Source organism: Cydia splendana, chromosome 3 (genome assembly GCF_910591565.1).
Source record: "Cydia splendana chromosome 3, ilCydSple1.2, whole genome shotgun sequence".
Taxonomy (NCBI): domain Eukaryota; kingdom Metazoa; phylum Arthropoda; class Insecta; order Lepidoptera; family Tortricidae; genus Cydia; species Cydia splendana.
Genome location: NC_085962.1, coordinates 19,713,520 through 19,737,269, shown reverse-complemented (window position 1 = coordinate 19,737,269; position 23,750 = coordinate 19,713,520). Strand labels below are relative to the sequence as shown.

At 37.6% G+C, this 23,750-nt stretch overlaps 1 protein-coding gene, 1 long non-coding RNA gene and 1 other non-coding gene across 4 annotated transcripts in view; 2 read left to right on the top strand and 1 right to left on the bottom strand.

Annotated features, from left to right (window-relative positions):
* Nucleotides 1–23,750, top strand: part of LOC134789397 (uncharacterized) — a 309,984-nt gene that overhangs the window by 75,937 nt on the left and 210,297 nt on the right. The window lies entirely within an intron of this gene.
* On the top strand, nucleotides 10,843–19,413 carry LOC134806592 (ankyrin repeat, SAM and basic leucine zipper domain-containing protein 1). 2 transcript variants are annotated; one of them, XM_063779904.1, is made up of 8 exons: nucleotides 10,843–10,915; nucleotides 11,331–11,448; nucleotides 12,326–12,454; nucleotides 14,407–14,633; nucleotides 15,314–15,567; nucleotides 17,254–17,505; nucleotides 17,791–18,019; nucleotides 19,249–19,413. In XM_063779904.1, the coding sequence occupies exons 1-8, from the start codon at nucleotides 10,844–10,846 to the stop codon at nucleotides 19,393–19,395; spliced, it is 1,428 nt and encodes a 475-aa protein (XP_063635974.1). In that variant the 5' UTR covers nucleotide 10,843; the 3' UTR covers nucleotides 19,396–19,413. The 2 variants fall into 2 exon arrangements, with proteins under 2 accessions (XP_063635974.1, XP_063635976.1); XM_063779906.1 differs by having other exon boundaries at nucleotides 10,843–10,934; nucleotides 11,353–11,448.
* On the bottom strand, nucleotides 18,525–18,596 carry Trnat-agu (transfer RNA threonine (anticodon AGU)). Its single transcript has one exon. It is a non-coding gene; the product is annotated as a tRNA-Thr (tRNA).

Sequence of the window (23,750 nt, the reverse complement as noted above, 5' to 3'; positions counted from 1 at the left end):
CAGACTAAGAGGGCAAAGTTGCTGTTTAACCGCTCGTGCTAATATTGATACCCGAGCAAGCGAAAGACTCCAAAATTGAACCACGAGCGTAGCGAGTGGTTCAAAAATGGAATCTAGAGCGTTGCGAGGACACCAAAAATATCAAAAGTTATAAACAAAAAAAGGGGGAAAAAGTAGATATTTTTTATTTCCCAAATATCTCAAAAAGTATTAATATTTAAGAAACCAAAATTAATATTATAAAAGAGGAGGCTATTTCCAATCCAACATTCCATACTTGCAGAACTGTATCTCCATTATTTATGCTTTTTATTCAACGCTGAACACAGCCCTCTGCGCCTCCCCAAGTAGCATGGAAGTGTCGGCAACATCAATATAGCAGCCAATTAAGAACTTAGAGTGATTTAAGGGATGTATAAGAGTGTCAGAAAAGATTTAAGCTGTATTACAGACATTATACAGCTCAAGCTGTATAAAATCATTATAAAGGATTCTGCGGAAGCATGGGGTGCTTTATCAGAATATAAAAAATCTACTATAAAACTAAAAGTGTTGTGAGAGACTACAAGCTAATTCTATCGTAAAAGCTGTATAGAGGCTGTATTGTAGTAACACTTGGCACTTTTAGCTGTACAAAAGTATCTGTCAACTCCGTTTTAAAACATTAAGTGTTGTGAAACACTACAAGCTAATTTTATCGTAAAAGCTGTATACAGGCTGTATTGTAGTATCACTTGGCACTTGTAGCTGTACAAATGTATCTGTCAACCCCGTTTTAAAGCTATTTCTTATGGCGTAATCTTACTCTCCTATAAGAATAGCAGTTGTATAACTTCTGTCTGTAAAGGTATTATAAAACCAAATGAATAAATGGCAGCTATAGTACAGCATTTTTCTGTATTACTGATAGAGTCGCTTATAACAATCTTTTGGCGTAATTTTACACTCGTATAAGTATAGTAGTGTAATGATTTCTGAAAATAAGTGTATTATAAAACTAAAGGAATATATGACAGTTACAGTACAGGTTTTTTATTTGTTATACGGATCTCTAAAGAGAATTATAACTTATGTACGGAGAACCGAAATACAGCCAAACGAATACAAATATTCTATTATAAAGCTGTTTTAATTACAAAAGCTGTAAAAGACACTCCATTTATTACACAGCACAGCTACTAAGATTATAATGCTCTCCAACTATCCTGTAGGCTGTTTAAAAATTGTCGCCATTTTACAATAAAAAAAAACGTATTTGTAAATATAATTAAAGAAATACTTGCAAATATTTAGCAGACTAACGCCGTGTTATGATTACCAGCTAAAATAAATTGTTTAGCCTTAGAATTAATATTTATAAATATTTTTGATACTCTAACCTTAAAAACAAACAGTAACTTTACCGATTTTTGATATTTTCCTTATGGTTTCTCTTTGTTATTTTGCAGGCGCGTAAATATTTTGCCAGAAAAGATACACAGGTTCACAATAAATAATAATCCGCACTTACCAATAATATAATATTCCACTCAAGTCCTGTATAATATTTACTTTTACTTTTACCATCCACTATAACACTTTATTGTCGCCATTACTATATTACGAATGAACAAGATTAAGACATTTTAGTTTCTTAAATGATTATTATTCTCTTGTAATTCTTTCTTATAACTCATTTAAAACTTATATTCTTATATCGTACTTATAAGAGATTATCTGTAGTGTTAAGGTTTCTTGTTACACCGAAATATAGCTGTAATGCAGCTATTATGCAGCTTATGTATTGCTTATACAGCTACTCTACAGCTCTAATAACGCCAAAGGCTGTATAATTTGGGCCCTTGTTTTACTTATAAGGCCTGTATAAGCGCTTATACAGCCTTTGTACAGCCTAACTGTACAGCTTATAGTATACAAATAAACTTTAATACAGCTTACAGCTTGCAATGCTACTTGGGTCATTTTCGAGAAACGCGCGCGGCGTGAAAAAACGATTACGTAACATTAAACATAATTTTAAAGGTATTAAATATTCATTGAAAATTAAAAATAAATATGGTGTATTTAAAACATGTCAACACATGTAATACTTGTAGAAATTTAACTTAAAGTTATTTTTTCAACAAGTTAGGCAATTGTTAATGAACTAAATTTTCTCGAAATTCCTTCTTTATTGAAAACGGAAAAAAATGTATAAATAACTATTGTAAAATTTTCTCGCTTTCTAGGACGCTTTTCATATACATGCTTAATAAGATCACATTATAAAAGTTTTCATAAAGTTAATATGTACTTTAAAAGATAAAAGATAAAGATAAAAAATAGTTTATTCAAGTAGGCATATTACAATGCGCTTATGAACGTCAAATAAAACTCTACCGGCTCCAACCGTACACCTCTGCCTCGAGAAGATTTAAATCCCCCCTCAATTGGAGGAGGGTATCCCAATACGGGACCGGCAAAAAACTCGGCGGGACACATCTTTTCAAAACATTATTACATCTTATAATTAACATGCATTACGAGTAAATAAGAAAAATACAATTTAAATTACTATAGAATTCATGCAATTATACTCAGTAAGTATATAACTTTATATAAATATGATTAAAAAAAATATATTTGTAGATGAAATCATACAAATACGTAGCTCTTTCAGAAAACATATCAAATTCTTCCAAAATAAAAGAAAATAAATTCAATAAAAGAAATGAGATTGCTTTGCTTAAAATAAGTTGTAGAATAACATTAAATATTGACGAAAAACTAAAAATCAAGGAAAAACTGTAAAATATAAAACAATATTATAACCGAACTATTATTTTTTTCAGAACTTTTATAACGTGATCTTATTAAACATGTATATGAGAAGGGCTCTAGAAAGCGACAACATTTTACGATAGTTATTTATACATTTTTTATCGTTTTCAATAAAGAAGGAAGTTTGAGAAAATTTTTCTAATTAACAATTGCCTAACTTGTTGAAAAAATAATTTTAAGATTAATTTCTACAAGTATTACATTTGTTGACATGTTTTAAATACACGATATATTTTTTTTTAATTTTTGAATGAATATTTAATACCTTTAAAATTATATTTAATGTTACGTAATCGCTTTTTCACGCCGCGCGCGTTTCCCGAAAATGAGGCGCGGAGGGCTGTGTTCAGCGTTGAATAAAAAGCATAAATAATGGAGATACAGTTCTGCAAGTCGGAATGTTTGATTGGAAATATCCTCCTCTTTTATAATATTAATTTTGGTTTCTTAAATATTAATACTTTTTGAGATATTTGGGAAATAAAAATATCTACTTTTTTCCCCCTTTTTTTGTTTATAACTTTTGATATTTTTGGTGTGCTAATACACGCTTCGAATACATTTTTCTAGACATTATGACGAATCTAATGAGGTATCACACGTATTTTTAGGAGTAGTATCTCTATTTTTCACCGTTTTCAGGATCTCGAACCGACTATTGATTATTAATAAATATCTAAGAACATAACTGTTGTATAGTTATATGATAAAATCATAGTTTTATTCAAAATACCGCCATTTTTTTCCAGTACGACGAAGCGAGCGAGCTATATTTCCTACAATTATCAGACGGAAATGAGATCGGCGGATTATATCGTGGACTGATGAAGACTCGAGATGAACAGGATGAAAAAACAATTAAGTAAGATATTAATATCTACAGTCGCGGTTTTCTTAATACTGAAGATTACGAATCTTCTGATAAGTACATATTTTATTAGTAGGTAGAGTCCGTCTGAGCTGTGGGGGTGTCATTGTAAACGTCATAATTTCATAGAAAGATATTAATTATGACATTGCCCATGGTCTAAAAAAACATGGTCTTCTATTCCCAGAGTGACACGGGCCTACGTCACAATAACATTGCCACTTTATTTCAACATAACATGTTACATGGGTACATTATACCTATGGTTAATAAGTTAAAATATTTCTTTATAATATTATAATTTTCATTTATATGTATTTTATCTTAAATTTTACAATAACACGTCATTTTTAATTATTCGTTAGCAATATCTTCCGATTCACGACAGAAATTTCAGACGTTCGGGTAATTCTGTTTACATTACTGGCAACACAGGATAGCGCTGTCACATTTGACAATTCGGATCTAGATAACTTCATGCCCTGACCGTCATCCTTGTCGAACGCGTGTTAATTGTTATTTCCTTCTCGCTCAGTGTCAGCAGTCGCAGTGTTTTCCAAACTTTTCACGCCGTAAGCTTGGTAATTAATGTGTAACTGTGAATTAGTTTTTCAAACGTTTGTCTTGTATAGATAAATAAAGTTTAATTTAATACATTAGATTTGTTTTATTTTACTATGTTTCTACATGAATAACTTAAAATTAATGCCGTTAAAATAATTTTCACCGTTGGTTAAAATTCTCCCACATTTTAAAGTTTGAGAACCTGTAAACAGCATGATGACGTAGGCCCGTGTCAGTTAGGTTATACGCGAATCTCGGAATAGAGTACCAGGCGGAGTATATTATTATACCATGACATTGCCAAACTTTTTGTGACACTTAAATCTGACACATACCCAACACATACCTATCACTTGCTACTCGTATCACTGAAAGTTATCCCTTATCGCAGCTTTTGCTGGCACTTCACATGGCCCTATTTGGCAAATATTCATGTTGCATCCCTTTTGCTTTGTAGGTATGTGAAGTGCCAGCATTTGATTTGATTTGCTAAGACAATATTTAATTTTGACGTTGACAATGCGAGTTGTACAGTCGAGTCGCTTGCGGTATTTTCCTGTGGGGTCATTTTTGAGCTTATTATTGAGTTTAATACTAGTTCGTTGGTAACAGCCACCCAAAGGGTTGAATAATAATGAAATAATTTACCTCAAAGCCCTAATTAGCTAGCCTGTAATCATTTTATAACTAAACGTCAAAATTCAGAGCATTCAATTTCACGAATAATAGCCCTAATACTTAGTCATTGTACAATAGGCAACGACGATCCGTGCTATTTGAACAAAAGCCAGTCAAATGACCCATTGAACGTACATCCAAATCTAAATCCAACTGAAATTGTATAGCTACAAAATGTCTCCAACAGACTCGTGGGTTTCTGACGGCTATTACTTACAACGCAATATCAAATTGCTTTCAATTTATTTCGCAATTGCCGTCTTTGAGTTTCGCTTTGTAGGGGCCTCTGACGTCGGTCCGAGGCAACAATAAAATGTATTCGTCTCCGGAATGTTTAATATGGGGAAAAGTTTAATAACGCGTCCGCCCGGGCAGCGGGCAGCGAGCGGTCAGCGCGCCTGCGACCCGCTTCGGCGATAAATCAAATCTACTTCTAAGAAAACGCGTTCAAAACCGCAGCGGAATAATGTTTTCAATATCTAAGTACTTAGTTATTTCTTTCGAATACTGCCTAATATTTATTTACATTATTATGGCTCCTCTACACGATGGCCCAACGCTGGACCAGCGAGATGGCCATGCGATGGTATTAATGCTCCTCTACACGATGGCCCAGCACTGGACCAGCGAGATGGCCATGCGATGGTTGAGAGCACGCACTATGGAATAGGCCACGTGTAGATGTGTACACACCATCGCTGGCCCACCTTTGATGTGCGGACGAAAATCCGATACCGTGCTGGCCATCCCATCGCCATCCCGCCGCGCCATAAGCCATCCGACACCACTATAGTTGAATGTGCTCAGAGCATAAAAAGGTCAACCACGGCGTTGCATGAACAAGAGATTTCCTTTGGCAGGATTGGTCCTTAGGACCCAAGGATGAATTTAAGAAGTGGAGCCACCCAGATTTTTGATGCAGGTGGGGGGTGGGGGGTTTTTAAGCGTCTGCGACGTCTGAGGTTAATAATTCTTTAAATTTAGGTTCTAAGTCAAGTTTAGTATCATTATCAACTAAATCAAATTCTACAGACATAGATTTCATCCAAATCGGTTCAGCGTTTATTGATTTCCCAGACAATCCTACACTTTACCTTTCATTTTAAGGGATTTTTTTTGAATAAAAAGTATCCTATGTTCCCCGGGACTCAAACTATCTCTATATTAAATTTCATTTGACATTTAGATTTTATTCTAGAAATTCTAGACTAGTATTTTTTTATACAATCTTTTTAATGTTTGACGATCCTTTTGTGAAATTTTTAGTGTTAAATTTGATATGTATAATAATCCAATTTTATTATGGAATAATATTAACATCAATAAATTGCTCTGATAATTAGATAAAGATTAATTACGATTCATAAGAGCTTGTTGCTAGGCCTACATGAATAAAGTAAATTTTGTTTGTTTGTTTGTTTGTTCAACTAAATTGGTTCAGCAGTTTAAGCGTGAAGAGGAATTAATAAAAAGGTATTTTTTTCATATTTTATGTGTTTTTACTTCAGAATGGTGCCGGAATGATATCATAAATGAATTTGGCATCCCCGATTTATACTAAAACGATACCAAACTTGGCCTAGTAACTAAAATGATATAGATATGAAGATAAAGTTTAGAGCCCCCCCCCCCCCTAAAAATTAACATCAAAAATCTCGGTGGCTCCACTTCTTAAATCCATCTTTGGGTCCTAAGGACCAATCCTGCCAAAGGAAATCTTTTGTTCATGCAACGCCGTCGTTTAGGGCTTCCACCCTCGACTACTACCCTCTCTACACGCTGGCCCATCTTAGTGGGCCAGTATAATGGCTCATCGTGGAGAGGAGTCATAACGAAAAGAGCATAGAGTACAGAGCAATGAATGAAAGAAGGAATTAACTAATAAGTTTAGTTTCTATTGGACATTATAGGGGGGACAGCAATATAATTACGAGCGTGCGATAGAGATAGGAACAGGTGGGTCAATGTACGAAATTCTTGGTGCTTAACGTTCTTCCTCTAGACAGGGTTGGGTAGGTAGTAGTATGTACTTTCGCATTCATAATATTAGTAGGTATAGGTATGTGGCGCCGCGGCGAGGCGCCCGCGGCGCGTCTGCGACACAATGGTTAATTAAATGTTAACAAACGCCCTCGTCGCCTAATTGGAAGTGTTGCCTATTATCCTTACGTTCCCGTGGACTTCCCGACTCGAGTACACTCTACACTTTTCATTCTGTCGGAGCTGCCTTTGTTTTGATTTTTAAGGTTCCGTGCGGATTGTTTAGCAGACATGCAATTAATACCTAAAACGGGACTTAGATATTATATGTATGTAATATACTTGGAAATTATTATCCTAATAAAACAAAAGATAATTGCGATCAACTCCTAAACTCGATTATTACCTACATTATTATTAAATTAAACTATTATTTGTCAAGTACTTACTTAAGATCCTATGTCCCCTAGATGGGGCAGAGGGCGTCAACAGTGACTCTCCATGTAGATCGATCTTGAGCTTCTAGCTTCATTTCGCTCCAAGACTTCCCGATCTTCTTCGCCTCGTCTAACACCGTACGCCGCCAGGTTTGTTTGGGACGGCCACGCTTTCTCTTTCCTTGGGGGTTCCAATCTAAGGCCCTCCGGAGTGTGTGTCCAATCCAGTTCCACTTACGGCGCTTGATCTGCTGGTCGGTCGGGATTTCGTGGCAACGTTCTCGGAGGTTCTCATTCGAGATGGTCTCGGGCCAGTAAATACCGAGAATTCGACGAAGACATCGGTTAACGAAGACTTGAAGCTGGTTGGAAATGTCCTTTGTAGCCTTCCAAGTTTCACATCCGTACAGCAACACAGACTTAACATTAGACCCAAAGATTTTCAGTTTCACTCTTCGGGTCAGTTTTCGTGATTGCCATACGTTCCGCAGCTGTGCAAAGGCTACCCGGGCTTTGGCAATCCGTCAAGTGATGTCCTCTAAGTCCTCTTCTGTTTCTCCTGCCTCTGACGCGTTCCCCATCCTCTGTGCCAATCAGCAACGGTGTTGTGTTCTTCACTCCAGATCGCATCTCTTGGGTTTTCCGGGTATTGATTTTTAAGCCTTTGTTAGCCGCCTCTGCCCCGAGATCGTCCAGCTTGGCTTGCATGTGACCGCGCGTGTGGCTGAGCAGACATAGGTCATCGGCATAATCCAAGTCTTCTAAGACATTGGAGATCCCCCACTCTATTCCGCGGCGACCGTTGTTGTACACGCGGCACATGATTCCGTCCAATGCTAACAAGAAGAGGAGAGGCGATAGAAGGCAGCCCTGTCGAACACCAGCGTGCACAGCAATGTCTTCCGATATGAGGCCGTCATGCGTTACTTTGCATGAGTAGTTCTTGTAGATAGCTTGGACTAAGTAAATGAACTATTTTCGGTGGGACACCAATAAACTGAAGGCACGACCATAAGCTAGACCATCTCAGCGTATCAAAGGCTTTTTCGAAATCTACAAAAGTCTGGTAAAGCTCCCTCTGCCATTCTGATGCCTGCCAAGTAGGTAGGTACCTATACTTAAGTCTGCATTCTGCAACGATTTTGATAGTACACGCAGTGCAAGTGTCATTTATAAGTCATAATTTCATAGAAGTTTGACGTTTAAAATAACACTTGCACTGCGAATGCTAACAAAATCACTGCAGACTTTTTTTCGTCTAACACTACCTACCTATCTATTCTCCGATGACCGATTACTGGGGATCGTATAATCGTAAGTATTAACTGAATTATTTTATTTGCAACCGCGATGAAATGTAATTATAATATCCACCAAAGCCATCACCGAGGCAGGTGCATTGAAGTAACTTATTAGAAAGCGGGGTAAGTTTGAAAAATGCTTATTTTTAGTAGGTATAGTGAACAGTAAATACTAAACACCCCTATGAAGGATCCAAAAGGGACATATACTTACTACAAATCATTAAAAATATGACCGATCACCATCCAGGGACTACCGCATTTAGGTACACAGATTACATAACATCTATCGCATGTGCTGTCTCTGCTTCCATTACAAGGACAGGGCCAGCATCCTCTTGATGTTAACTTAAAGTTAAATTCTGTTGATATTAGTAATTCTTGTCTCATTTGTACAGTGGTGTATCTACCTACTTTTAAAATTTGTTGATTTGGACCTAGATTTGCCGCCCCATTTTTTTTCTATCAACTTATAGGTCAATGGCGCACTGACCACAAGTTTCGACTTGTGTCGCCTTCTGTGGGCCGTTGCCCCCGTCCCATATTTGGCTTATTTGGCCCCAGAAAAAAAATACCCTAAAAGAGGTAGGTATTTTTCCAAGCCGATTTGAGTTCTAGTGCTGCTTAGAGTGCCTTTGATTTTCACAAAAGTGTTACTTCCGGCCATTTATTATGCAAGTTGTCCAGAATATCCCGCCAACTCTGTCTGGGCCTGCCTCGCCTACGCCCCTCTACCGGAATCCATTTGGTGGCTAAGCTAGCCCACCTACCCGGATGCAGGTAGACGTGACCAGCCCAGTCCCATTTAAGCCTACGTCATGCAGGAATGCGGCAGCGGCAATAGGTAAGTATATCTACAATAATTTAATCTGTGTTATCGCAGCAACTGTCAACCTCCGCCAGAAGCTCGCTTAGCGCTAATTAAAAAGAGGCATTAATTCAAGTAGCCCATTACGAAGAAAGCAATTTCATTTCCTTAATGAATTACGGCTAAAGCAAATAAATTGTGAGTTTTAAGGGCTCCCGATGATATGCTTGGTTTAAGCGGGAAATTATGCATCAGGCATATTAGTTTATTCTTTAATTCTGATCAGATACAATAGGTACTTTAATTTAAACATCATAATTTCCTCATTACATCTCCTCCTCATAATTATGAAAAGCAATATTCGACACATGGTACCAAAATTATTTCCGTCTTGGGCGTAACACACTTGAATCCCTCATACGCTTAGAATTCTATTTTAGAATCCCTCGCTACTCTCGGGATTCTATTAAAGTATACTTCGCTTCGTTCAGGACTCGATACATGTACGCCCTCGCCGTAAATATGTAATTTTGCTCCGTTGTGACACAATCTACTATTAAACGATTGCAACACCATCTGCGTTAAGCTTTGCGCATTGATTCTCATCAATGAAAATTAAAGGTAAGCTATTCCCGTCAGTGGATGAAGGCGGCAATTTTTTTTAAATGCAGGGTCGAAGGATTTTGCTACCATAGAAAACTTGAATTTCGCGCCTGTTCCTACAAAGTGGGTTCAGGCACAGAATAAATAATAGTACTAGGTACAGAAGACTCACTCTCTAACAAAACGCGTCTGTTACGATCAGCACAGATATGGCCGCTAGGTGGCGACAGCGCCACGCGCGGCTTATGGCTTTCCCCAAAATTGGTGTGGAACGGATGTACTTTTAGCTACCTGTAGCAAAGCGACGAAATCGCGGAGTGAGCCACGCCTGGTTTGGGGCCCAAAAGTATCTTATGTCGCTTATATAGTTTGTCAAAGGACTGTCTCATTTCAAACATAGATAGAGAGAATCATACTATCTTTATCTTACACTAGTACTAGCACCCAAAAGAAAAGGATGAGTATAGTTTTTTTGTTCTTATTTACTGACAAATTTGGTTTAACCAACTATACATGCTTTCGCCAGAAAATTGTTGCACAAATTACGAATGCACCTATACTTGCGTTTAGGAACGCAGCCTTATGTCAAATTGATTTCGTTTGTCAAAGTCAACTGTCACTGTCACCTAGAAATACTATTAGAATCGGCAAAGCGAGTGGTTACTAAGCTTTTGAAAGAAAGATGGTAATCGCTTAATATATTCAGGTAAGGTAATATTTCTGATTAAGCATTAGAATGACTATATTACTGCCGTGGTTATAATAAATTTTTATTTGTTGCAGGATGTCTACGTTCCGGCCCGCGGGACTCTCCGACTCGGATTCGGATAGCGATGATTATGGTTTCGAAAAACCGGTGAGTTTGTTGCTTAAAAGTTCAATATAAACTGTTTTCAGACACTGTCTAGTGATCTTTAAAAGTGACTAAATATAATCACATAAGAATAAATTAGGGCTTAAGCAATCTAACTTCCATTTTAGTATCTGAGATATAAAACAGTTTAGTAACTGTTCAAAGCAAACAAATGTTTTTACACACTTTGATTTAGCTTCACTGCGTATAATATATGTGTATGTGTTCAAATCTTGTAACTCAAATATAAACCAGTTCCTGGTATCTGATTCAGTTGAAATTTGGTGTACTTCGAAACTCACAGAAAGAAAAACAGAAACATATTGATTTAGGCTCATTAGAAAGATCTTGATAGACATGCAATTGAGAAGAAGCAAAACGTGTGTCACAATAAAATAAAAATTGTTACTTGTTTTAGGCTAGAAGATATTATAATCCAGTCCACCAGCAAAATGATAGGAGAAGGATTGAAAATACCTTACAAGATGCCATTATCAATGGTAATCTGGATGATGTCAAAACAATCTTCTCTAATGGTAAGATGGGCAGAATACTAAATGTTTAATTACCTTTTTTGAATGTATCATTTTGAGTGTTTTATTTTTGTAGACATAGGACTCACACTACTTAATGTTTGCCACCTGTGTGGCTTTTGGCACTGCCACCAGCCACTACCAGTTTGGCACTGACATAACTGCTATTGAGAATGAAACTTAAATAACTTTTTACTAGAAAGTACCATAGAGATGCATCTTATTTCACAGTTTGAACAATGAATATTTGGAAACTTGAAAAAGCTAATATTATCAGGGGGGTGTCACTACGCAGTTTAGGTACATTTGGCCGGCGCGCCTCCCGGGCAGGCGTATGGCAGTGGGCTGCCGCTCGGCTCGCACGATAGTCGTGTCATGTGGCGCTTGCGCAAAATGAAAATACACTATGACTTCGAACCCTAAACCTAAGTCCTTACTTAGTAATAGTTAAAAATGTGAAAATAAACATCCTTAATGTATTGATATTGGTTGCCCAGAAACAATATTAGGAACTGACCGACATATTTTCAAAGGAATACAGCTGTGGCATACCTACTTCCATGAGAATCAGACATACTATCTCCGGATAAAAATTTTATGTTTAAAGAATCAACGTTTGTAATTCCTACATATTTAAACTAAACTAAAACTTGTCAAGTGACAACCCCGTGCCGACACTAACAGCTCGGTCATAAAACTGCGGCGCGCAAAGAAGATTCACGGTTCGTGCGTGGTTATAAGTTTCAATTTTGTTGGAGGCGGCGAGTATATAGGTATAATTTTATACCTAAATCTGACTTTTGTGAAGGAGTTAACAATTATTGCAAACACAAACAAACAAACAACAAATATAACAACAGTTTAACTCGTAATATTCCAGAGTTGAAAAACAATGCAAACTTCAAACTAGACAGTGGATGGACTCCACTGATGCATGCCTGCTTCCACGCACAGGACAAAATTGTGGAATACCTGTTGCAACAAGGGGCTGACCCCAATCTACACTCCGGTAAGTATGATTAGTATATTTGTAATTTTTTTTTATTGTATCTCTATTTTATGAGGAGTAAATGAGTGTGGGATCGACTGCAGCACAACACAAACGCGATAAATCAAAGTCAGTGTAAAACATGTACAATTTATTTTTTATATAAATGTATGAAATCGAACAGTACCAATTTCATCCAATACAAGGTCAGATGGCAGTTGCTTCCATAAAACTAGTGCCGCCTATGTCAATTCTTGGCAAATTTCACAAATGTTTGTACCTTGTAAAACAAACAGTACTCCCTTTCTAACAAAAGAGATTTCTGCTTGTACTACAATTTACAACCAATAATGTAGGCCACAATCAAAATGCTGCTTAACCGTTTGACTTATTACTTTGATTTATTTATTGAGTTGTAAAATGATTGCCTTTTATCAATAAAGCATCTGAATCTGAATGTTAAGGATGCGCATGGTTACTGTTAACCTTAGTGCATTCAAATCAAATAACAATTAGGTACTATCAAGTGTTTATAAAATATCCATGACATTCTAAGAATGAACTAAAGCTTCTGTTAACATCTGGAGATATTCAGAAATAAATTTTTAGTCTGCTTATATTTCATGGTTTGGTTTATATATACGGTCTAAAAACCAACTTGCTCTCAAGTCCACAAGGCAGGGTTATTCCCACTAGTTACCACCAAGTTCTTACCAGTGGTAACTACTGGGAATTTTTTCTTCACCAACTCGGCTTGGTGGTAACTACTGGGAATATAAATTCCCAAGTCCAAATTCCCAGTTCCCGAGTTGGTGGTAACTAGTGGGAATTTTTTTTCCCAGTAGTTACCACTGGTAAAAGGTGGGAATTTTTATTCCCAGTAGTTACCACCAAAATATTGTTAGAATTCAATACTAATAAAAACAGTATAAATAGTATAGTATAAATGTAGCGTGCTGTAATAAATAATTATGTGTCAGTTAGTGATTCAGTAAACTGCTTTAAAAGTGATGTAAAATATTAAAACAGTTTTACCGGTATAAGTGTAAAAACTAAAATAGAAGAGTCTCATTCTAGTTAAGTAGAAATTAACTTATTATCCGGATTAAATTTATCTTATTACCTAACAAATAGTACCTGATGCCCCTCTGGTAGAGTGTTATTACCATCCCGCTAGCGTGGGTGATTAAGCAATCGAGCCAACCAGCGTAACATGACCGAGCGATGTACTACCCGAGCGTAATTGGAATGCGAGCCTATGCTGGTTAGTCCGAGCAGTCAGCCCATCCGAAGCGCGCCCTAAGCGGTTTTAATAACAACCATGCCCTGTAGTTATTTATATAGCCTGACTACAAATTATGAATACCTACATATTCCAGCTCTGCGTCGTGTTATAATAGAACGAAATGAAGTAGCTGTAAATAATAAAACGAAATCAGTTCTGTCGGTTTTTGACTGATTTGTTTGTTCGTTTGTATAAATATGTAATTCAATTTATGTAATAAGATAAATTTAATCCGGATAATAAGTTAATTTCCACTTAACTAGAATGAGACTCTTCTATTTTAGTTTTTACACTTATACCGGTAAAACTGTTTTAATATTTTTGATCACTTTTAGAGCAGTTTATTGAATCACTAACTGACATATAATTATTTATTACAGCACGCTACATTTATACTATACTATTTATACTGTTTTTCTTAGTATTGAATTCTAACAATATTTTGGTGGTAACTACTGGGAAAAAAAAATCCCACCTTTTACCGCACCGCACCAAGGCGAGTTGGTGGTAACTAGTGGGATTTTTTTTTTTCCCAGTAGTTACCAGTGGTAAAAGGTGGGAAAAAATTCCCAGTAGTTACCACTGGTAAGAACTTGGTGGTAACTAGTGGGAATAACCCACAAGGCAGTCATTACATAGGATGCGAATCCACATTAAAACTATAAAAATATGTATTATAATTTTACAGATTCTGTTACTCCGGTGATGGTGGCATGTTCAAACTCCAGCGCCAGCGATGAGGCGATCGTCAACATATTTGGTAGTCTAGTGGAAAAGGGTTGCCTGTTGAATATTGGCGACAAGTATGGTCAGACCCCGCTCATGAGAGCGATCAGTAGCGGCCGGCTGGAGGTGGTCCAAAAATTGATTGATTGCCAAGTTAATATAGAGATGCGAGATCAACAGGGTTGGACCGTAAGTATATATATGTACATATAAACATGGATATTACAACTCTTGAAATAAGTAGTCATGACCAGAGCTCGGACAGGGTGAGCTATTTGCCTTATAATATGACGTAAGATATATCAAATTATAAGGTATAGCTCACCTTGTCCGAGCTCTGGACATAGATGTCATGACTACTATTGGGTACACCCAATGTTTGACCGCCAAAGATATCAAATTACGCGAACGGCCACAACACAATGGCGGCGGCATTTCATGATATGCCTAGGAATATCTCGATCTGCCCGATGTTACGATCTGTCGCCGACATATCAATGCTAAAATGAAAATATGTAGCTATGTCTATATTTTCAACTAAAGCTTTCATAACCTCCTGAGTCCCCCTTATCATTATTGCAGTTTTGAATTTGGAACCTTCTTATACAGTCGGACCAAGAATAGTCTGCAGCGGATTTGATAGCCCACGCAGTGCAAGTGCCATTTATACGTCATAATTTCATAGAAGTTTGACGTTTAAAATAACACGTGCACTGCGTGGGCTATCAAATCCGCTGCAGACTTTTCATGGACTGACTTCCATTTTAATTCAAAATTCCATTTGGATTTAATCCTTTATAAAGGCCTCAGGGACAGAGGGATAATCCAAGCATGTATGTAGCCGTAGTTCAAGCCATTCTTGTTTCCAGGCACTTTTCTGGGCAGTACACCACAATAAGCCAGAAATCCTCAAACTACTTATAGCCCATGGTGCGAGAATAAGAGAGGTAGACAAAAATAGCCGCACCCCCTTAGACATAGCATATTCACACGACCACCAACAAATAATAGATGTTCTAAATCCACACTTCAAGATTGATGCCAGTACTGACGCTGATGTTAATGTTGTGAATGATATTAGTTCTTGGCATGATTTCTATCCTGGTATAGAGAAAGGTTTCAAGTAAGTTTATGCATGCAGGTAATTTTTACAAGCTTTTATTTAACTTGCCCTGTTAGTATACTTAGTTTGTTAATTAGTGTGGGTCCAATCTTGGAAGCTGAATTTGACCCACTTCCCGATTTCCGGTTGAGCTGAAAATTTGCATACATATGTAAGTCGGATGACAATGCAATATTATGGTACCATCGAGCTGATGATGATGGAGACAGGAGGTGGCCATAGGAACTATGTGATGAAACAACGCAACTTAATTGTGTTTGGGGTTTTTAGAATTGTCTCGATATTGGTTACTTATGGTAAAAAAAAAGTACAGTTAGCGATAAAAGCTTGTACCAAAAATGGCAAAAACTTATTATTTTTAAATTAATTTAATGTTAATATTTGGAATGTTTATGCTTAGTTCGTCAGGTTTTTCCTATAAATTACATTTGTAAACTTTTCTATGTCATTCGTATAGTCGGACAAACAATTGGTCGTCATCCAAAAACTATGGGAGCTCAACCCTTCGCAGTCGCGCCTACATATTTTATTTTATCTGTATTTATTAAATTAGTATTTCTTTACTGGCAGTATTGGTTCGCCAGACTATTTAATGGGTGAATGCGCCAACGGGAACTTTGGGGAAAATATATGTAGTTTATAGTATTTTTTATACTAACAAAGAATCACAGAATGACAGATCAGAGATGACAGATCAGAGAATCACAGATCTTCCAGCGAATTTCGAAAATCGAAGTTAGTACATTTCAATTCTTCATATCGGTTCTATTCTTCCCATATTACAAGAGCTTTAAAGATGGATATATATAGATGACTTAGAAATTAGAAGATTGTATCGTAGTTTTATAATTTTCGATCTATTTGTCAATATTTTGTATAATAACTAGATTAGGCATAACATGTTACTAAACTGAATTGAAGCTTTTCAAAGGTTTACAATAACCTTCTCTAAAAAGAAACCTGCAATGAATTTTACAGGGTTATAGTTAATCTCAATCAGTAATTAAAAAAGTTGACGACCACGCAATTAAAGATAATTGTATCTTTGACAGCTGGCTGTTTTATATTTTAACATAATTTGGGTGAATCAATTTTTACTTTGTCACTCAATTCCATAGTAACGTTCTCCTGGCGGCCTAGCATGAGTTGCGTTCTCGCGCGCGACTCCATACATCAAGCGCGACTTCAAGTATGGACTCGCGCGCGAGAACGCAACTTATGCTAGGCCGCCTGTGCCACCATAGAGCATTTAATACTAGTCGCAGTAGCATTTAATAGGTAGTCTACCCCCTCCTAGTAGTAATAACAACAAGAAATAGTTGACCCACCCATTTATTTTACAACTCACATCGTGGACGAATAAAATAAGAAGATGTACCTATGTCATGAGTCGTCATGACTGTCTATACAGTATCGCATTCCTCCAATATTCAGATAATTCAAATAGCGTCACTGATAACGCAACAAGTCTCCGTTGCAAACATTTTGTTCGGCGCTTAGACCTCAGATTTTTTGGTTCGGATTCCGCAGCGCCATCTACTGAACGGACGTAGAGTTATTATGAAACATTTCTCAGTACGCTCTATTTTGTTTTGCGCTTAGACCTCTCATTAAAATAACTCAACTTCTGTTCAATAGATGTAGCTGGAGTATGTTTTAATTGTTACATTTATTCCCTTGTTTCAGGCCAAATTACGCCAGCGAGATCCGTCATCTCCTCTTCGGGATGAGCTGCGAGAGGCTCGGCCCACTAATACACCAAAGCGGAATAGATCTAAGGACTTTCCTACTACTTGAAGCGGATGATATGGCGAAACTAGGAATAAACATGCCCTTCGAGAGACACAGGCTGGAGATTGGCCTTCGGAATTTTCATACTAAGGGCTGGAATCTTAATTCTGTGGCAGGATTGTATGCGCAGAAACATAAGAATTATAGGTGAGTAATTTTGCTTACATGTACCACCTGATACGTACTATCTGATATCTGTTACTTTTGTGTCATATACATGTGGGGCTAGTTTTGTGTTGACTATAGTATTTTTCAATTTCGATGGGTAGGGTGACAGATGTCTACTGTTCGGGCAACAAAATTGTTGCCCGAACCTACTGCACCTTAAATGGCAATCGTTTGACGTTACCTCTATTACAATCAATAACTCTTTGAAAGTAGGTATGCTTACACTTATTTAAATTTATGTTTTTGTCTGTTTTTTTTTTTCAGTGTATTAGACTGTTTAACAACGCTAGGCACTCACCTACAACAGATATACATCTTAGAAACCACAGTGCAATACGCTCTACGGGAGTATAAGAAAGTACAAGATCAAATAAAGTTCGAGCCACCTGACTCGCCCATACTTACCAAATTGAAGAACACGGCAACGAAGTTGCTTGCAAACATTAACAATATTAGGGGCGAAATGAAGATTATGAAGAGTATTCTTGTAAAGGTGAGGTATTAATTTTGTTATATCTGGGAGACCGAACTTTGCTCGGAAAACATATAAAAACTCAAAAATGCGCGTTTTTCCAGAGATAAGACTTAGCTAGATCGATTTATCGCCCCCGTAAACCCCCATACAGCAAATTTCATCGAAATCGTTAGAGCCGTTTCCGAGATCCCCGAAATATATAAACAAGAATTGCTCGTTTAAGCCCCCATTCGCACGAGAGCTTTTTCAGCGCGCGTTAAAAAAGCGCTTGAATCTGTCCGCACTCTAAATTCGATTTAACGACCAAGGCTTAAAGTCTAAAATCCAAAAACGCTTGATAAAAAGCGCCACCGCTGTCGTGTGAATAAATACACATGTATCCATTTGTGTCATTCAAAAGCTTTTTTAACGCGCGTTGTAAAAGCGCCCGTGGGAATGGGGGCTTAAGGTTAGATTAAGCAGAAACGTCTGCAAACGAGCGATGCCATAAAGCTTAGAAATAAATGAAAAGTGGAAAAATCACTGTGTCGGGCGAGGCTCGAACTCGCGACTCTGGATCACTAGCCCAACGCGCTGCCAACTGAGCTACCGAGACTTCACCCGAAGACAGCGAATATTACCACCATATGCGCCTTAGGTAGGGAGTCGCGAGTTCGAGTCTCGCCCGAGACAGTGAACTTTTCCACTTTTCATTTATTTCTAAGCTTTAAGGTGAGATATTGTTTTAATTTGAATTTGGGTTGGGATACTTTATCGTGGTCAATTTTGTCGTAGCACCGCCCACAATCTCTGCTTTGCCTTAAGGTAAACTGGTAGAGAATGCCTTATTGCATTAAGACCACCTTTTGTACTGTGGGTAAGTTTTTCTTTGTGCAATAAAGGTTAAACAAATAAATAATTAGGTATCATTGATAATTGAGCGTTTCTTTTATTTTTTGCCATTTTTATATATTGTAACCTTTTTTGCCACTCTAGTCAGGATCGCGAGCCCTTTTCATCCTTATAGGAGAAAAAGTTTCCTAAAATTTCCATAAATTTTTCAAACTTTCCTTTTTGTTACCGCCATACAAAGTATATGGGGAAATGGTAACACAATAGGAAAAAACTCTGGGTCATTTTTTATTCCATTAGGATAGAAAGAGCTCGTGATTCTGAGTAGAAATAACACAAAAAAAGGTCACAATATATACAAATGGCAAAAAATAAAAGAAACGCTCAATTAACCTTTTGAACTCCGATTGTTGCAGGTAACCAAGAGGAATCCTAAACCCGCGGACCTCATCAAAGAGAGATCGTTACAAGAGACAGTGTTGTGTTACGGTAAACGGGCCGCTGTTATATGTTCCCTCGGCTTGGCCATCAGGTACATGCTTCCTAATATTGTTAAAAAATAAAATATGCACAAGTCAAAAGGTCTTCTTCTTCCTCGCGTTACCCTGGCATTATGCCACGGCTCGTGGGAGCCTGGGGTCCGCTTGACGACTTATCCCAAGAATTGACGTAGGCGCCAGTTTTTACGAAGCGACTGCCATCTGACCGTCCAACACAGAGGGGAAACTAGGCCTTATTGGGATTAATCCGGTTTACTCACGATGTTTTCCTTCACCGAAAAGTAAATATCAAATGATATTTCGTACAGAAGTTCCATAAAAAATTGGGTCGTTTTCGGATTAGGTTAAAAACAACTAATTCCGGCTTGTTACAATCTACACTAAAATCTACCTAGGTACTAACTATGAACATTCCACAACGTTGTGACATAGGATAGACCTAATGTGTAATCTAAAAATTAGTGCCAAGCTAATTTCATAACAAACTAACTGGACGTTTGGCCTGTCGCATGTCAACAGCCGATCAACCGTTGAAAATTCATTCGAAAGAAAACCTTGTCAGCGCGTAGTAAAGCACATATTCGAACTAGTTTTCAAATGCACATACGGTTTATTTTAGCGCAGCCAATTCTAATATAGCATTCGTCATGTCTGCTCCAAGGAACCGAGTCATTCACGCCTACATTTACGATGCAACTGTTGACTGGTTAATTTACTACTTTAGTCCATATAAGTATAGCACAGAACTAGGTTTTGTTCTGAACTCCTTGAGGTTACAGGAGGCCTAGCCAAGATGACGAGATACATCGACGAACGCCGATTGTGTCGGGATGACAGATGCTTCGAAAAGTCACGTCAATGTCCATACGTTGTTTTGTTTCTTTCTATTGGCGTTTACTATCAACATCAACGATTGTCGTCTTTTGGCACCCCCAGGTCCTTCTCATTTTGATGTACCTAATCAGTAATCATATATTGTTTTTATAGGCAAGTACGTTACATTTTTCTTTTCCAAAAAGTTGGAACAGTTCTCGGAAATTTCAGGTAAACTTCACAGGCAATAAGTTATTGGCAAAAATTTAATTTTTGGTACAAGCTTTTATCGCTGACTGTACTTTTCTTTCGACAGACAACTAATACTCATCGAGACAATTCTAAAAACCCCTAACACAATTAGGTTGCGTTGTTTCATTTCATCACAGAGTTCCTATGGCCACCTCCTGTCTCCATCATCAGATCAGCTCGATGGTACCATAATATTGCATTGTCATCTGATTTATACATGCATGCAAAATTTCAGCTCAATCGGAAACCGGGAAGTGGATCAAATCGACAGACAACGGTCAGGTGAAGCTAAATAAAAGCTTGTAAAAAAAGGAAACTTATTTGTTAATACAAAAATGTGAGAAGTCTCTGAAAAATCCAACTCCATTCGGATTCGGATTAGGTACTGCATTGCTGCCGCACATATCAAAATCGATATTGTTGCCCGGACTTTGTACATTTTTTTTTGGACATCTTACACAGATCGCAGATTTGCGGCAGCAATGCAGGCGGCAGTAATGTCACGCTGCAATATTGAAGCAGTAATGTTGGTGTAAGTAAATCCGAACGATACCTTAACTTGCAACTCTTTCAAGGTTGCTGTATATCCATAGATATAAACAGTCTGTCAATGTCTAACCTACCTAACGGAACTACCTCAACTACCTATACGCATAGTTATTTCGCTATGCTATAGCTACAGTAGGTAAGTTAGATATGTTCCATTATTTATAAGTGGTAGTCGCGCTTGGCAATGAACCAAATAACTTTCAACGTTAATTAGGGTTAATATAACTAGTAGTTCGCCCCGAACTGAGAACTCGCGGTTTGCCAAAAATTATATAGAGCGATTGACTTTGTTGCACCTACTTACTCGTATAGTTCGACATAAAATAGAAGAAAATAATTTTCAAGAAAAAAAAAACCGACTTCTATGGGGGCCGGTGAAAGATTATTGTACATAGATGGTGCACTATGTAGAAAAGGAGGTAAAACCACCCACTTTTCTAGTAGGTAGCATTTCGTTTCTGTAAGGGTCGCAGTTTTAGCCTTACGAACCCACTTCTCTGATAGCAGTTCGGTTCTGTGAGGATTGCAGTTCTAACCTAACCAAAACCACTTTTCTAGAAGCATTTCATTTCTGTAAAGCTCGCAGCTCTAACCTAACCTAACCCACTTTTTTTCGGTTCTGTGAGGATCGCAGTTCAAACCTAACCTAACCCACTTAACGGCACGTGCGGTGCGGTGTACGGGGGTTTGAGCAGGAGGGGCTAGTAAGTTTGGCATCATTATACTTTATACCTACATTTTATAGTAGTTAATCATAGTGGTTTATTTAGCTTAGGTATCAGTGGTTTTCCGGGTCAAGGTCCGGGTCCGAGTCCGGGTCCGGGTCCAGTGCCGGGTCCAGGACCAGGTCCAGGTCGAGGTCCAGGTCTAGGTCTTGGTCCAGGTCCAAGTCCCGGTCCTGGTCCGGGTTCAGGTCCAGATAAGGGCCCAGATCCGGGTCAGGTCTGGCTCCAGGGCCAGCTCCGTCAAAATCGAAATTTGAAATCGCCAAACGTGTAGTCATTGAAGAGTTCTGTTCTGATCATCTTCAGCAGTTCCACTTCATCAAACGCGACAGTTTTTAATGTAAATTCTTGATTTTCTAATGAAAATACACAAATCTCTATACGCATGCCTTTAAAATTTGAGGAGTTCCCTCGATTCCTCATGGATACCATCATCAGACCTCGAGATTGACAAAAATGTGGCTTAAAAACTTAACTTGCTTAACAAACATAACGAAGAGGACAAATCGCCAAGCGTGAACTATGCGTCGTTGAAGAGTTCCGTTCTGATCATCATCAGCAGTTCCACTTCATCAAATGCGACAGTTTTTAATGAAAATGCTTGATTTTCTGATGAAAATACACAAATCTCTATACGCATGCCTTTAAGAATTGAGGAGTTCCCTCGATTCCTCGTGAATCCCATCATCAGAGCTCGAGCTTGACAAACTTGTGGCTTAAAAACTTAACTTGCTTAACAAACATAACGAAGAGGACAAATCGCCAAACGTGAACTATGCTTCGTTGAAGAGTTCCGTTCTGATCATCATTAGCAGTTCCACTTCATCAAATGTTACTTTTTTGAATAACTTGATAAAACACATATATCACTATATGTATGCCTTTAAGATTTGAGGAGCTCCCTCGATTCCTCATGGATCCCATCATCAGAACTGGGTTTTGACAAAAACGGGACCAATCTGTATGCATATACATACAATCAGAAAAATAATTTTCAAAATCGGTCCAGTAACGACGGAGATATGGAGTAACAAATATAAAAAAAAACACAATCGAATCTCCTCCTTTTGAGATTTGAAAGTCGGTTAATAATGAGGGCGCCACTTTCTACGTAGCTGTCACATTTTTGACGTAAAATGCTTACACATGGCAACAATTTATAGTCTGTCAAGCCATTTCCGTCAGTAGAAAAAAAAGCGGCTAAAAAATGTAGGCGCGAAGGGTTATCGTCCCATAGAAAATTTGAATATCGCGCCTTTTTCTACTGACAAACTTGTTTGACCGACTATAGTATGGAAATTTTAGAGTTCCATTTTATTTTATTTCTACTATTATATGTCCCACTATATACGGGTGGAAAGGCACGACGATCCTTCCCGGAAGTATTAGGTCGTTTAAGTGATACAGAGACTATTGGTAATGGTAAGAATCGTTAATTGAGTAAAAAATAAAAATTGCAAAAATACTACTTTTTAACTGTGGTGATAACCCTATAGCATGTGCACATGACGGCTAGATTAAGGATCTCCGTCGGGAAAGCTCGGGACTTTACACTTTTTTCCGATCGTTGACAGTATCGCAATGATGCTGATGAATGACGCATAAATGTCAAATAAATCAAATGCATGCAAAAATATTACAAACAATTTTATTACTTTCTTAGATAATTACTTTTTTCCAATATTTAATACTATCTTCTTTTCACATACGGTGTTCAAATGTACCTCCGTGTATTACAACGCCGCCGCAGCCCGTACCCGAGTATGTCGATGCACATGCGATATAGTGTATGCTCTTCGTCATTTATCCTCCGCAGAAAGCACCAATTAGCCTTTGTCTCATTTCGTCCGCAGTTTCACATTCCGTTTGGTTTGGTACACCATATCTTTTACACAGCCCCACAAATTTAAATAGCCACGAGCATCTAACATTTTTATTTGAAGAATATGACATTCAATAAGTATAGTTCAATGAAAATTTAATTTCAAACATCAGACGTCTTGTCTATTTCCTACCACGCAAGAAGGTTTGTTAGTTTGGTATTGAAGAAGTATTTATTCTTGATTTATTCTTAGTATT

Excerpts from the sequence above, each read along its gene's own strand:
- LOC134806592 (XM_063779904.1), top strand. The coding sequence starts at position 10,844 with ATGTCTACGTTCCGGCCCGCGGGACTCTCCGACTCGGATTCGGATAGC. Across the intron at positions 12,455-14,406 it reads TGACCCCAATCTACACTCCG|ATTCTGTTACTCCGGTGATG; the intron begins GTAAGTATGATT and ends ATAATTTTACAG. Across the intron at positions 17,506-17,790 it reads CAGAAACATAAGAATTATAG|TGTATTAGACTGTTTAACAA; the intron begins GTGAGTAATTTT and ends TTTTTTTTTCAG.